Genomic DNA, 16,590 nt, shown 5'->3' on the forward strand with positions numbered 1-16,590 from the left:
CTTGAGTAATTAGTGAGAGGCTAATGTATTTTTCACTTTAAAGCTAAAGTGCTACTAAGGAACTACTAGTGATCTGGACCATTATTTTAAAGTGAAAAACACGTTAACCCCTCAGTAATTACTCAAGTAAATTAATAAGTTATTTAACATATTTTCTATCTGACATACTGTACAGTCATACATTTGTGTGAAGCACTAGTGATATTTTACCAGTAGGGCTTTTGGAGTGCGATACATTGATACTGAACTGACACGAAGCAGAGATCATAATTGTGAACTAATTCAATCATGAGTTTGTCAGCATCACTTCTTAATTATTACAATTTTTAAGTTAATTTTCATTTTTATTATTATTCTATGTTTAAGTTTGAACATCCATCTTTTGGTAAGAGTAGTAGTCACAATTTACAAATGTAGCCGACTTATTTGGGGGATATCAAATTCATAAATTAGTTTCCACAAAGAACCCAATTGTTCACTTTTAAGACGTTACTGTTGTGATTAGTAATTAATTGGTTATTCTTTATTAATTGGTCATAGTTCACAAGTAGTTCTCAATGAGGATATTTTTATTTAATAATTATCAAATATCTAACAAGGAACTACCTTTGTCCTAAATTTGCTACTACTTACTGCTTAGTTAATCTTGCTTCTCTATTAGTTAATAGTATTGAGTTAAGTGTTAATGTAGTACTACCTATTACTTCCTGCATAGTTACTTGTTAACAACGGACCATTATTCTAAAGTGTTACCATTTGCATTTAAAAACAAAGTTTTTCATAATGACTAAACGGCTTTACAAATTGTTATAGCCTACACATCAAATCTGTCGGCCACGTGTATTATGTTAAGCATTAAAAAAGTCAGTCAAGCACCAAATATTTAAATTCAAAACTCACCTTGAAGGTCGCCAAGCGTTTTTACTTCAGTAGCCTAACTGATGTTCTTCAATCCAAATTAACCAACTCCCCTCCGAGAGCAGACGCTCAGAAGTCAAACAGTCATTCTGCATGAATTGTCCCTGCTGTTACTGCGTTTCCCTGCGAAGAAAGCTGAATGATGCTGACTGCTGACAAATCCCGCAAGGATGCGATTACTACGCGCCTGAACGCGTTTTCACTGGAATGCTCGCCGGGATGCTGCGTCGACAGGTCTACACTCCGCGCACGCGACGCGGCGTCATATTGTTGTGAACCGATATAACCTATTTCATGCGGTTGTTTGAGCCCCAAACCGTTCCCTTGTTTGAGGTCTCTATTACAGTATGTAACATAAGTATATTAAAGATGACAGCTGTAAGCAATTATTCAGAAGAGACGTCGAAAAACAGATTTGTGTGTTAACTTTTAAAATGTGTGAGCGCGCGAATTTCTCAGGAGGACAGAAAAAACTGCGTGCGGAAAGCAATATAGAAACAAACTTATGTTTATTATTTTCTCTGCTTTTCTCGCATTGCTAGCCCTGGTTTAACACTCCCGGCTGTGAAATTGGGGTAGCTTGTATCTATTAAATGATTAAAAACAGTTTCTTAAATGGCTGATGTTTGTAGTAGCCTAGTCATTGTTAAAATGTCCTAACATGAGCGAAATAGACAAAACTCATAGATGATAAGCTTAAGGACCATGCAGCAGCAATTAAAATATTAGACTGCTGTATGGCTCTCCGCCAAAACTAATTCAGCTCTGAATATTGTTCTGCAGAAGATGTGACCTTAGGCTGTCATTCCTCCTCCTTTATCATAAAGCTCCTTGCCAGAAATATATGATTCACAGAGATCCATCAATATTTAAAGTCACAGCTGAAGTGTTGGACTGGTGACTGATTCAGATTACATTTCGAAGATGAATATAGTATGCCTTACAGTTGCATGTATGATGTGAAAGCTAATAGTAAATCATGAAAAGATGATCCTGCAATCCTCAGTGAACCCATCTTATCATCTGCTTATTATATTCTATATTCTAGAGACTGCAAATTCTGTGGTGGCTGAAATTTATAAGCCATTTAGTTTAACCATTCTGTTAATAAAATATGGTTAAGCATGTTATTTAATGCAGTCCTTTGATAATTTGACACTGAGATGAGTTTCTAAAAAACAATTATGGGATGAGTTGCTCTGTTGTCAGTCTAATGGCCTTCCCTTCAGCTTTTGGTGTCTCACATTTCCTTTTGATTCCCCTGCCTTGGTAGACAGGAGCACTGAGGCATAATGATTACACGAGTGAACATAATCATGCCTTTCTCTCAACCATGCTGTCATTACATTACATTAGTCTTACAAATACAGCCATGGCAGTTGGGTGATTCTCAGACAAGCGGATGACATGACTGGCATACCCATCTCTTGTATCAGAAGGCAGGGCGGGCACGACCGGGAGGACCATTTGCCCATTGTGCCAGGAGAAACTGATGGAGAGCTCACCAGCAGGCACACAATGAGCTCTGTGAGGCGCAAAACAAATGTAGTATTGTTTGGGCTACTTTTTGCTGTCTATTGTGTTGGGAGAAAGTTGCACCCACACAGAGCTCTGGAGCTTCTGTCATCTTTGGTCCATACCACCAACTTGAAGGCCTACTCCATCCTTTTGTGCAAGCAAAAATTATTAATGCATATGAAAAGGAAATTTTTTTTATCACACAATTCATAGCCAACATTTACCTAAACATTTAACAGTTTATCTGTCACACACATTGATAGTAAAATTATCATATGTGAAAAGAGAAATGTAGATAAAAGGAGGGATGGTACTATAAAAAAAATTAAAAAGCAGAAAAATATAAGCTGCAATGGCTAAACAGTGGGCATTTTTGGACACTTAAGACACTAAAAATGTAAGATTTCCATTGCATTATACAAAAAATAAATGGCATCTCCAAACAAATGATAGCCTAATACACAGATTCAGAAATAACTTTATTCAGTTATTTTAACCAACTTTTAACTATTATCAACTATTATAATTAGTTATTATAATAATAACTATTATTATTATATTATTATTAATAATAATAATAAATGAATATAACTATTATTATTATATTATTATTAATAATAATAATAAATGAATTATATTTTTGATTGAAATGCCCAAATACCTTTTGGTACCACTAGTATAAATAAGAACAAAAACAGATTTAGAAAAAAAATCTAAATATCTGTAAACAGTTATATAATGCAGATATTTTAGCGAACAGTATTGTGTCTGGGGGCTTTGGGTTTTTGGGGTGGGCCTTTCTGTCGACAAACAGAGGATCCAGGTTGCTGTTGTCCCTGGACTCACCTGCCCTGACAAGTTACTTCATTAAAAAGTGAAAAACAGCACCATGGGAAAAAGTACTAATACTTTCTCAAACCAAACATTCTCCAAATCCCACAATATCCTTTAGTCATCATCTAATCATCTTGAGAAATATGGTCACATTGATGTTTCCAAAACACTCACATGACCAATGACAGATTTATGATAATATCTTACAGATAAAAACACTTAAACAGTGTGTTGCGTGTGTAAAGCATGAAAAGTATCTTTTCAGGGGCACATTTCTGTCACAATGATACACAGCTATCAAAACTGTCCGTACATGCAGTCACTGGCTGTCCAAACAAAGATAAACAAAGAGAGTGATGTCACTCCCTCTGAGTGCAGCAGAAGATGCCTGTTGTTTGTTGGTGTAGTCTTTTCACTGCGATTTGTGTTAAGGCCACAGATTTTACCCCTCACCTGCTTCCCACTGGATCAGATCTGTTTGACCCTGCTGTGAGACAAAGCACAGATTATTGAAAACTAAGCCTGCATTCAATGATGCCAAAAGATGATAAATTACACCGATGATGAATTAATGTCACAATAAGGTCATTGATTCATCCGAGCCTGGCTGAACAAAAGGTCGGCTCGAATTGTGACAAAAGTGAATGGCTTGGTTCTCCACTGGCCAGACTCTGGGTGTTGAAAAGTGTCAGCTTTGCAAAGCAGCTGAAAGTGCAGATAGATGAATATAGAAGACAGTGATTAAAAATGAATGTTTCACTTGACTTATTATAATTTTGCATTGAGTGATTCTGTGCTGCAATACATCTGATATTAAAAAATGGTTGAACACATGAACAGAGAAAGCCTAAGGGCAAGACATTTTGTCATTAAAGAAAAAGGAAGTGCACCTGTTCTTGTTCTAAGAAAATATTCTTGGCTCATATTGGTAGGATGCTATTATTTTGCCTTAGGTCATGTTCACCATAATTAGTACAAAACTGTGCAAATCCAAAATGTTAGGATAACACTAAATCACCTGAATACAAATAAAATAAAATAATCAAATAAATAGAATTGTATCATATTATGAAAAATATGACATACTTTTGCTTTTACATATAATTTTCCAGACACTATTGTCTAAAGTGCACATAATGAAGACTGATCTGGTGATCCATGTCTTGCTCAAAGGAACAGTGTAAGATCCAGCGGGTCGCCGTGAACAGAGCTGTTTTTGACAAGAGGGTGTTGTTTTACGCTACACTTGAGATATTTTAAACAAAGTATGTTATAGACTTTTCATTAAGGCCCTAAAGAATCATATCAACTTGTGGAAAATGGGCATCCGATGACCCCTTTAATTCAAACTTAGTGCATTATAAATGTGCGCAATTAGACTTAATTTCTTAGGATTTTCTGCCCCCTAATGGACAAATATGCATACAACGACCTGAGAAACAGAAAAACAGTAGAATGTGTTTCTTCCAGTTTGTTTGGGCACATCATCGCCCCCTCGGGATCAACAGTCATAGCGGTCAAACAGGAACTACAACTACATGCTAAAAGGTGGATAGTCAGCATTTAGCGCCGTTACAAAGTAGGTAGACTTTTAGTTATAAAATATTAGGCTAAAACTATAAATTAATGCAACCAGAGCAATAAAAGCCTTTCATATTAATGTCAGCAACTGTACTGTCTAAATATGTGTAAGATATTACTGTAATGCATTTTGTTTTTACTAGTAAAGTTGCGGTTACCATAATCACTTTTTCAATCCCATATAGACACGTTATTAATAATAAAGTGTTATTAAATTAAATGATTACTATAATTTTAAAGCTTTGTTCATTTTGATAATTATATTTATTATTCATAATGTTTATTATATGATCATTGTTTTGACAAACAAATAAATGCATGATTGTGTGTTAGAGGAAGCTGAAATCTATGAACACATGACTTAGTTTCGCTTCCATTAAATAGTGCAAAATATTTTTTTTTTGCTATGTCAACAGATTGTATAACGTGATTTTAAATCCGATTTATGAAGAGACAATGTCAATGAACTGACCTTTAATGGCATTTCTTTTTATTTTTATGGGGTCATGTTTATAAACACGTTTTATGCCAAAAACTCATGAAATTGAATAAATTCAATCAAATATCAATACAGTGCCTAAAACCCATCACTGGATAGGCCTAGAATAAAATGTGAAATCCGGGGTTTTGAAATAAAATATAAATGAAGATAAACATAAAAGAAAAAGAAGGGCATTTCTGTCAAATTCTGTAACATTTTCTCACAAACCCTGGTTAATTTCTGACACTGTAATGCACTATTCTATGCTGTATTAATATTTAACAATACATATGTCACTGTCTTTCTCTTTTTGTGTCAAAGGTAATGTATGTGTTGATACCGGAGCACAGTACATCCATGGGGCGTCAGAAAAAAACCCAGTCTACTGTCTACTAAAAAAGTCTGGTCATCTCAACCAGATCCCTGAGATGGGCAAAGAAACATTTTACAGTAACAAGGGACACAAAGTAGATGCAAACTTCGCCAGATGTGCATATGAAGCTGGAGAGGAAATCATTCGATACCGTGGTTCCAACACGGGAAGGAGTTTAGGTGAACACTATGCAGAAAAAACCCAGAGTGTGATTGACAGCTTGCAAGACGATGACGAGAAACCAAGAATGCAGAGTGTTTTTGCTTTGGTCGGAAAAGACATGCTGATTGATGTTGGAGCTTCAGACCTCCACAGGATCTCTCTTGACTCCTGGCAGTATTATATCAACATGGGTGACAGTCTCAATGTTGCAGGGTATGATGGGTTGAGAAGATGATCTACATTCATTTGCAATTATTGCTCACTAAATGATTCATTTAGTGTTAAATGTTGTGTATGGATGTCAGTTCAATGTTTCAGCTTGTGGATATGCTGCTGTAGGACTTCCCTAAAGATCGTTTGCTGCTGAAAAGAGAAGTTAGTAAGATCAAATGGGATGGATCCTTTTCTGTTGCCCCTCCTCATAATGAACCTCTGCCTACTCACACTGAATCTGCTTCTCAAGAAAAAGCTCGCCAGTACCCAGTTTGCGTTATCTGTGAGAATGGAGAAGAGATTCTAGCTGATCATGTAATTGTGACCATTTCATTAGGTATGTGTTGATAAGGACTGAGTATTATGAGGATGATGCTGTCTGAAGTGAGCACATTTATATATGTAAGAGATACATTTTGTCTTTGCAAATTGAGAGCTTTGTCTGAATGTGTGTATGTTTTGAAGGGTGTCTAAAAGCACAAGCATCCAGCCTATTCATCCCCAGTCTCCCAACCGAAAAAATGGAGGTCATCGATAAGCTGTGCTTTGGCAATATTGCCAAGATCTTTCTGGAGTACAAAGAGGCATTCTGGGAAAATGATGTTGGTTCTATCAGCCTCATTTATGAGGATGACACCCCTGTCTCAGTATCCACCAATAAAATGCAGTGGCTCAAGAACGTGCAGTCCTTTTCTGTCCTGAGACCCAAAGAAAGGTTAATGTTGTATCAAATGACAGTGAAATTTTCAGTCATTTTAAATATATGTTAAATTTATTATTTTACATTTGCATGTATAGATGCTGTATGAGAAATCTGGATATATACAATTACTCTTAAACACCACTGACTATAATTAATAGTAAAATGTAGGAAAATCAGCCAAAACCCGTGCTTCAAAGATTCAAAATAATAATGATAATAATAATTTGTAGTAGTAGTAGTAGTACTAACACTATTATTATGACTGTTTATGGTGCAAAAAGCTGTAGTAACATTATTCTCTCTTTTCTAGGTTTGGCAATATCTTAATTGGTTGGTGTCCAGCAGACATAGCTGACCTGGTTGAAACCATGACAGATGATGAGCTCTCAACTGCGATCACTGATCATCTCAAAATGTTCTTTGGTAAAGAATCCTCTTTTATTCATTGTGAGTGTTTGCTAATGTGCCAGTTAAGACTTTAAGGTTTTTACAAGTTGTAAAAAATGTGTTGGTGAAAAGTTTTTTTACAAGTATCTTGTATTTTTAATATTTTCTATACTCCCAAGGACGTTCAAACATTCCTCAGCCGAAATCCATACTCTGCACTAAGTGGCGCAGCAGCAAGTTCATAAAAGGAAGCTACGCTTTCCTTCCTGTTGGTGTTGATGGCCAAGTTATGGACACATTGGCCCAACCACTAGTGGGCAGCCGGCATCCTCCTGACCAAGTATGTGATTTTCATTTTCTTTTTGCGTATACCATTATTTTGAATTTAACATAAAAATGGAATATTCTTTTTATTTAAATATGTGTTTGGTTTATGGGCTATCAAGCAGAAGGTTTTGATAAAGAATATATGTTTAAAAGACGGTTAGGGTAAGGCCCTCCTTGATTTTTGTGATTTTGTTACTCCATATATTTCAGGATCTTCAGATCCTGTTTGCAGGTGAGGCAACGATGAAGACTCTTTATGGCACAGTGCAAGGAGCTCTACTCTCGGGACACAGGGAGGCAGACAGACTGGCAGCACATTATAAGAAGACTACCTCATTGGACAAACAAGTTTAGAGAGTTCAAATCTGTTCATAATCTAAAATTTATTCTGTGGCTGATGGTGTCCAATAACAGGGCAGAGAAAAAAAGTTTTCGACTGAGGATGTGATCACAACAAGCTTTCCCCCATGAGGCTGCTCTATGTAAAATAAAATAATTTAAACTTTTATTTGCAGACAAAACTGTTTTAATTAAGAAAAAAGACTGATTTTACATTTTTGCTGTTGTGTATTGTACCTTTTTATATCGTATACTATGTATTTTGTATATTTTTATGACGAGCTGAACATATGATCAGAATTTCACACTGTATTTTTAAATAAAATATTGCATGCTAAATTGTGGTTTGATTATTAAAATTGTAAGCAGCTGGTTTACATAAATATATTTTATTTAGAGAAAAAAATAACAGCTGCTTTTTCTTCACAAAACAAAAATCAAACAGAACAGACAGCGGAACTATTGGAAGTTGCAGCACAAGTTTCCAGGGGGAGCGTTCTATGCTGCTACAGCTCCATGCCGTTTGTTGATGTGACCTTCACCATTCTGAAGTGTTCTGCTATTATCTTCTTACACTTATGAATATATTTACTACGTAGCCGTTTCCAGTGTTGCAGATTTTATGGTCATGGCTTTAAATACAGTTGGCCAGCCTTGCAAGAGTATATTTAGGTAAGTAGTGAACCGATAGCACATTGAGTTCTCTCATCTCTGATATAGTGTGGTAGTCAATGTGTTTTATTTTTTAAAGTTGTTTGTTAGTTTTAAACGAAGCCAGAGTGACTCATTTTACCCCTTTAACATATTTTTTGTTCCCATTCAAAATTTATAAGACCTGCTCATGAAAGGATTTTGGTTTCTTAACTATTTCCTTAATGACAAATGATCTGACTTTGCACTAAATTATTGAGGTGCTGAAGCTACAGTGATTGCATTATTTTTCGGTTATACTGCAGCTAACATAAACATCATCAGTGATGCTCAGAAATGTTTACATTTGTAGTGTCCTTTTATTGTTTTGAACAGGTGTCTTCAGGCTGTTGTCACCCACAGGTGCTTGCAGGCCACATCCACATTTCACACTACAGTCTTTCAGTCAGACTCCAACAGAACCTGTGTGGTCCGCTTTGGGAGGCAGAAGTATGAGAGGATGTATCCGGTTCTGTTGGTGAGACCTGATGGATCCACCATCAACATCAGATATAAAGAGCCCAGAAGAATAATGAAGGTTAGTGGTTTATATTCCAGTTTCCAAGCTTTTTTGTTAAAGGTACACACTTCACCCAAAAAGGACAATTCTGCTGTTATTCACTCAATATCATGTTGGTGGTGTTTTTTTATGTGGTAGACAAAAGGATAATTTTTTTTTGAAGAACTGTTATATAATGGTAGTTCAAAATGTCATCAAGCTTTAAAAAAAGGTCCTTGGGTGAGTGTTTTGAGTCAGTTATCAACAGTTTTTACTGTATTTTATTTTTCCTCCCAGATGCCCGTGGACATCACCACCCTCTCGGAGGAGGAGAAGAAAATCAGGATGCGGAAAAGAGAACCGAAGAGGGCAGCGAAACAGAAATTGGACGATTTTGAGGATGATTTCAAAGTTGATGATTACAGCAAATTCTGGAAGAAGAAATAAATGGACTGACATTCAGAGTATTTATGTTGTCTCACATGTACAATATTGCAATTTTGTTTTATATGTCACCTTGCAATTAAAAAGTCTTCAAATGTTTGTCATTCTCTGATTTTTTAATTTTTTAATTTGGGGCTAAATTGCATCATTTTTTTTTATTATTAAGTATTCTTATATATACTGTACTAGTTACATTTTTTTCACAATTTTTCCAGTTTTTATGGAATTAATTCATTTAGATTATTATGCTAAATAACCGCAGCGAAACAGAAATTGGACGATTTTGAGGATGATTTCAAAGTTGATGATTACAGCAAATTCTGGAAGAAGAAATAAATGGACTGACATTCAGAGTATTTATGTTGTCTCACATGTACAATATTGCAATTTTGTTTTATATGTCACCTTGCAATTAAAAAGTCTTCAAATGTTTGTCATTCTCTGATTTTTTAATTTTTTAATTTGGGGCTAAATTGCATCATTTTTTTTTATTATTAAGTATTCTTATATATACTGTACTAGTTACATTTTTTTCACAATTTTTCCAGTTTTTATGGAATTAATTCATTTAGATTATTATGCTAAATAACCCCACAAAATTATATATTTTGTATATAAAGACATGTAATTGTTTTTCTAGAACGTAAACCGTTAACTTTAAAATATATTAGTTTTCAGCGTCCTCACGTGGCGATGTGTAGCTGTCATATAATGCATAACTCTCAGCATTGCATTCTCAGCATTCTCTGGAACAGGCTGATTAATTATTAATGAATTTAGCACCTGCTTCAAAGTTCACACTTTTGCCTCAGGCATTGTACAAAATGCCAGCTTCACCTGAACTTGTAACGGGCACCCCAGAGCCCGAGGTGCCCAGGAAGTTTACTTTGGAGGCTGCTGATATTGCTGTGGTTGTGATCTACTTTGTGTTTGTGTTGGCAGTTGGAATATGGGTAAGTGAAAGTCTGCAGCCTCTCTGGTAATATTTGCATTGATGTAGAGAATTCTGTATGCCTAATTCTTCATGCAGAGATGGAACTGCTGTGTTTTTGATTTGTAGTCTTCAGTCAGAGCCAACCGGGGAACAGTGGGTGGATACTTCTTGGCCGGACGATCCATGACATGGTGGCCAGTGAGTTTTTGTGTGTCTCATAATAATGAAGCTGGGATGTTTATTTTGTGGATGTCTACAAGGAAGCATCTTGATTTTTAAAGTCCTTGCCTGGAGTTACAACCAGGAAAGCGGAAATAATAAATCAATCCAGTCTCCTAAGTGAATGTATTTCATGGAAACACATTATGAAGTGCATGTGTTTTGTGTTAAATTAAATGAAATCATATACAACAGTTATACACAAATCATATTTACAGAAGATTCATATTTAATGTGAAGACATGTCTCTTTCAGCTTGATTTATCATAGTTTCGTTTAGTTTTGGGAGTGTTTTCTCAGTATGTCTCTCTTGTGTTATATTTCAACAGATTGGAGCTTCTTTGATGTCGAGTAACGTAGGCAGCGGGCTGTTCATTGGATTAGCAGGAACAGGAGCTGCAGGGGGACTCGCAGTCGGGGGATTTGAGTGGAATGTACGGCAGACAAATCAGTCCTCATCCAACAAGCTTTTAGTGTTGTTTCAGTAATTCCTTATTTAATTTGTGAGATTGTTGTTGTCTTAGGCTAATCAAATGTTTGACAGTTACTGTATATTGCATCAAATGCTGAAACAAAACAAGTGTGATGCTCTTTAGGCAGCATGGGTCCTCATTGCCTTGGGCTGGATCTTTGTGCCTGTGTATATTTCTGCTGGAGTAGTCACAATGCCAGAGTATCTGAGGAAGAGGTTCGGGGGTCAGCGCATCCGAATCTACATGAGTGTGCTGTCTCTCATCCTCTACATTTTCACCAAGATATCAGTAAGACTCCTTAGTTGAATAAATGTGAATTAAGTATTATTAAATAATATATAATAATTATTATGTATTTGTTATATATATATTAAATATAACATATTCAATATATTCAATATAACATTTGATTTGTTATATATTTAAAGAAAAATAAAATAACAGTACATTAAAACAAACAGAAACTTTACAAAACTAGAAAAAAATAGGATCTCAATAATTAGAAAAAAGTATACTATGACAAAAAATGAGGGAAAAAAAGGAAAAAGAAAAGAGGACTTTATATTGTTAACTATATATTGTTTTAAATTTACATTTATATTAATGATATTGTAATGATAAAAGAGTGACTAGTATGAATGAAAAAAAAAACGTAAACCATAGCATACAACAATACAGTATGCTATAAAGTGTACTATAACAGTAAACAACAAATAGCAATTTAGCATAGTTGTAATAAAGTGTAATACATGTGTAATAAGTTAATCATAACTGTGTTCTGTCCAGACAGACATTTTTTCAGGGGCTTTATTCATCGAGGTGTCTCTGGGGTGGGACCTGTACGTCTCCACTGTTGTGCTGTTAGCTGTCACTGCACTCTACACTATAGCTGGTAATAAAACAACACATAAGTGACTTACATTTTAGATAACTTGTGCCTAAACGTGATTCTAGTTGAGGTGCTTTAATTGGTGGCTTGTTTTAATGCAGGTGGGCTGACAGCAGTAATCTACACTGATGCCTTACAGACCGTCATCATGGTAATAGGAGCATTTGTCCTCATGTTCATAGGTATAGATCTCTCGCTGATGAAATGTTATACTTTCATTAATTATTCCAGGGTAAGTACAGTGATTCATTTCAATTGAATCTCCCCTGTCAGCATTCGACAAAGTTGGCTGGTATGAGGGTTTGCTGGTTCAGTATGAGAGAGCTGTACCTGCTATCACGGTTCCCAACACCACTTGTCATCTTCCTCGGTCTGACGCCTTTCATATCTTCAGAGATCCAGTGACAGGAGACCTTCCTTGGCCAGGCCTGATTTTTGGACTAACTGTTCTGGCCACATGGGTGTGGTGCACAGACCAGGTGAATTTAAAATACTGTAGATTTTAGCATGATTTAATATTCGGCAGAAGATTTCACAAATGTGTCTCTTTAAGCTTAAAAATTGTTTTACAGCAAGCAATTGCATCTGTTTCATGTCTAAAGGTGATAGTGCAAAGGTCTCTCTCTGCCAAAAACCTGTCTCATGCCAAAGGTGGTTCGGTACTCGGTGGCTACCTCAAGGTCTTCCCTATGTTCTTCATCGTTATGCCAGGAATGATCAGCAGAGCTCTCTACCCAAGTACTACTCAGTCCTTCTTTGCATTTCCCTTAATCTATGGTCTGGATTTAAGAAAGATGTTACCTGAACATTGATTAAACCAATGAAAAGGGGTTTAATGGACTATCCACACCATTAATTTGCATAAATGAAAAATATTTCTTTTGATGGTAAGTAGTGTGATGTTTGTGTATTTTCTAGATGAAGTAGGATGTGTGGATCCTGAGGAGTGTATGAAGATCTGTGGGGCCAGTGTGGGCTGCTCTAACATTGCCTACCCAAAGTTAGTTATGGAGCTCATGCCAGTGGGTATGACAACCTTATGTTTTTATCAGAATAATCGTGTGATTTTTCAATTAGTTGATATTTTCCGTCCTCTAGGATCATTTTAATGACAAGAAAATGCTATCGAAAATTTTAACAAACTAACAATTATTCTAAATAGCATTAATAGTATAAGAATTATATTATAATAAAATATTTAAATGATAATATATATCTATATAATGTAATATATAGATATACATAATAAAATATTTAAATTATAATATATGTCTGTGATAAATTATAATAGATATTATAATTTAAATATTTTGTCTCTATAGTTACCTTTTCTTATTTTTAAGTGAAATGTTCATGTTACTTTTGCCAAAATTTAAAATTTAAGCTTGTTTTCTACACAGATCTTTTACCTTCAGATACAATTTTGATAAGTAGAGTGGCAGTTTGAAAATTATAAAGGGAAAACATATTTCAAAGTACTTTTTAAGTGCCTCATTGAAATTGAGAATATATATATATATATATATATATATGCTTCACTGCTACAACAAAGATTACAGAGCAACAATGATATTCCTCTTGTTCTTGTTATGCTAATACACGTTTTTCTTTCCCTGTAATTGTGTTGTAGGGTTGAGAGGTCTGATGATTGCTGTAATGATGGCAGCACTCATGTCCTCTCTCACCTCAATATTCAACAGTAGCAGCACTCTGTTCACCATGGACATATGGCAACGGATCCGACCCCGGGCCTCTGAGAGAGAGCTCATGGTAGTGGGCAGGTAGTCTGTTAAATGCTTTGTGGAAAAACTTCGGAACACTTTCATTTTGAACATATTTTTCAGAAAATAAACAAGTATCTAAAAAAGCGAATGCTCTCATTATAAGCATATTACAAACCAATTCAACAAAAGTGGAAACAGTCCACCACCAATTCCACCAAGTGGTTTAACCACATCAGAGTGGTTTCGTTGACCTGTTTTGGGGCGATAAAAGATATTTGATATGCAAACTGTCAAATTAAAATTAAAAACAGCTGTCCTTTTCCAAAATATACACTTTTTATTTCACGAAACAATCTGAGTCTCCTGGCTCTTAATTGCTGCTGTTTATTTACATCCACAGGGTGTTCATTTTATTGCTAGTGGCCCTGAGCATTGTGTGGATTCCAGTCATTCAAACAGCCAATAGTGGACAACTGTTTGACTACATTCAGGCCATTACTAGCTACCTGGCACCTCCCATCACCACAGTGTTCATTATGGCCATCTTCTGGGGGCGAGTAAATGAGCAGGTGAATGAATTCACCTTTTCTTGTGCCTGTGCAATAAAGTGAAAGTTAAATGGCCTATAACACTTGATGCAGTTGGTAAAACATTTAAGTTAAGTTTTCTTTTTATCTTGCACAGGGTGCTTTTTGGGGTCTGATGGCGGGACTAGTGGTGGGCACTGTGAGGATGGTAATGGAATTTGTGTACGGCACCCCATCATGTGGAGAAGAAGACCTGCGTCCTGCCCTGCTGAAAGATGTGCACTACCTGTATTTTGCTCTCATCCTGCTTGCACTGACAGCTCTGATCATCACAGCTGTCACCCTCTGCACTGCACCTATTCCAGAGCAACATGTAACTATGAACCGCAATTCAAATACATACACATTTAAATAATTATTTATATCCATTTTTATACAAAACTTACAAAAAGGAGATAAATGCTGCATACCCAATTACCTGGGGACTTTCCATGTACTACACTTAATTTTGACATTTTTTAAAAATTACATATCACATACTAATCAAACGATTTTTTTTTGTTTAATTTGAATGATAATAATTTAAATTTATTTCATTTCAACCATTTCCTCCCCTATAAATTTTCACAAAAAGAAGCTTTAAAGGGTTAGTTCACCCAAAAATGAAAATTAGGCTGTGTTTTACTCACCCCTGAGGCATCCTAGGTGTATATGACTTTCTTCTTTCAGACGAATCCAGTCGGAGTTATATAAAAAATTGTCCTGGCTATTCCAAGCTCTATCATTGCAGTCAGCTGGTTTTGCAGTGCTTCAGTCCAAAAGAAGTTAAATAAAAAGCGCCCATCCATGAAAAAAAGTCACACAGCTCCGGGGGGTGAACAAAGGCCTCCTGTAGCGAATCGATGCGTTTTTGTAAGAAAAAATATACATATTCAAAACGTAATTTTTTACGTCTTCGGTCTTCAGAGTTTTTATATAACTCCGACTGGATTCGTCTGAAAGAAGAAAGTCATATACACCTAGGAAGCCTCGGGGGTGAGTACAACACAGCCTAATTTTCATTTTTGGGTGAACTAACCCTTTAACTCCCCACAGTACCAAAACAACATGTACACTGACTACCTTAACTTTGAAAATTAATTTATAAAGATAATACTTTTTAATTTTTTTGGCATTAAAAACAGCAAAGAAAGCATGCATAATGTATTATTTATTAATGTATTGGTTATACTTTATTGCAATAGTCCACTTTAGACATTCTATTAACTAGTAACTTTGCAACTAACTCTTAATTAATTTGCTACTGTATGTAAACTAACTCTATGGTTAGTATAATAAACTGATATATACTTCCAAAGTTACTTAAAGTCAGTAGAATGTCTGTTGGGGGCCATCAAAATAAAGTATCAGATATTAAGCAGATGGTCTAATACTAATACTCGAATGACTGGTAGTTAACATGTAGTTACAAAGTTATAGTTAGTTGAAGGTCTAAATTAGACTATCAAAATAAAGTATATTTATAAGCACAAAACAATATTTCCAATGATATTGTAGGAGAAACACACTGAATATGAGCTGCTAATATAATGAGCTTATATTACATTTTAGCTCGTTCGTTTAACCTGGTGGACAAGACACTGTAAGGAGAAGCGTGTAGAGCTGGAAGACCCCTGGGCTAGAGGATCTGATCCCAGCACTACAGAGTCAGAGGGGTCAGATGAGGATACTCCTGCATGGTGGAAGCGTGCTGGAATGTGGCTGTGTGGTCTCTCCCATGCGGCTAAACAAGAGATGAGTGAGGAGGAACGGCAGGCTCTGGAAAGGAAACTCACCAGTATTGAAGAAGACCACACCTGGAAGACTGTCTGCAATGTTAATGCCCTCATTTTACTCACTGTCAGTGTTTTTCTCTGGGGGTACTTTGCATGAATGTACTATAAAGTTCTGAATGGCACTTTTCTTGTAAGAAACTCACCAGTACTGATGAAAAACACATCTGGTTGTCTACACTTACATGCTCTCATTTTATTTACTGTAAATGTCTTTTTTTCCCCGCTTAATAAATAAAAATTGTGAATGGCACATCTTTGCTGTTATTTTGATGAGTTGATTTTTATTTGAAAAAGTCAGGTTTTGAATTAGGCTAACCTTTAATTTTAACTCCCCACAGTACCAAAACAACATGTACACTGACTACCTTAACTTTGAAAATTAATTTATAAAGATAATACTTTTTAATTTTTTTGGCATTAAAAACAGCAAAGAAAGCATGCATAATGTATTATTTATTAATGTATTGGTTATACTTTATTGCAATAGTCCACTTTAGACATTCTATTAACTAGTAACTTT

At 35.5% G+C, this 16,590-nt stretch overlaps 2 protein-coding genes and 1 pseudogene across 3 annotated transcripts; all 3 read left to right on the forward strand.

The window, feature by feature from the left end:
- The first annotated feature begins 4,678 nt into the window (after window positions 1-4,678).
- On the forward strand, window positions 4,679-8,161 carry LOC107657845 (peroxisomal N(1)-acetyl-spermine/spermidine oxidase-like; annotated as a pseudogene).
- Window positions 8,162-8,312: 151 nt separating this feature from the next.
- On the forward strand, window positions 8,313-9,901 carry LOC107657860 (39S ribosomal protein L55, mitochondrial-like). Of its 2 annotated transcripts, XM_016446132.1 has the most exons (4): window positions 8,313-8,508; window positions 8,863-9,064; window positions 9,323-9,408; window positions 9,742-9,901. In XM_016446132.1, the coding sequence occupies exons 1-4, from the start codon at window positions 8,459-8,461 to the stop codon at window positions 9,803-9,805; spliced, it is 402 nt and encodes a 133-aa protein (XP_016301618.1). In that variant the 5' UTR covers window positions 8,313-8,458; the 3' UTR covers window positions 9,806-9,901. The 2 variants fall into 2 exon arrangements, with proteins under 2 accessions (XP_016301618.1, XP_016301617.1); XM_016446131.1 differs by lacking the exon at window positions 9,742-9,901 and having other exon boundaries at window positions 9,323-9,568.
- Window positions 9,902-10,293: 392 nt separating this feature from the next.
- On the forward strand, window positions 10,294-16,288 carry LOC107657861 (sodium/glucose cotransporter 4). The gene is made up of 13 exons (XM_016446133.1): window positions 10,294-10,422; window positions 10,530-10,601; window positions 10,952-11,056; window positions 11,219-11,383; window positions 11,882-11,987; window positions 12,086-12,166; window positions 12,258-12,463; window positions 12,587-12,722; window positions 12,903-13,010; window positions 13,615-13,765; window positions 14,109-14,277; window positions 14,393-14,608; window positions 15,847-16,288. The coding sequence occupies exons 1-13, from the start codon at window positions 10,294-10,296 to the stop codon at window positions 16,165-16,167; spliced, it is 1,965 nt and encodes a 654-aa protein (XP_016301619.1). The 3' UTR covers window positions 16,168-16,288.
- The last annotated feature ends 302 nt before the right edge of the window (window positions 16,289-16,590 follow it).

The sequence above is a fragment of the Sinocyclocheilus anshuiensis genome, unplaced genomic scaffold, assembly GCF_001515605.1.
Source record: "Sinocyclocheilus anshuiensis isolate Anshui unplaced genomic scaffold, SAMN03320099.WGS_v1.1 scaffold107, whole genome shotgun sequence".
NCBI classification, from domain to species: Eukaryota; Metazoa; Chordata; class Actinopteri; order Cypriniformes; family Cyprinidae; genus Sinocyclocheilus; species Sinocyclocheilus anshuiensis.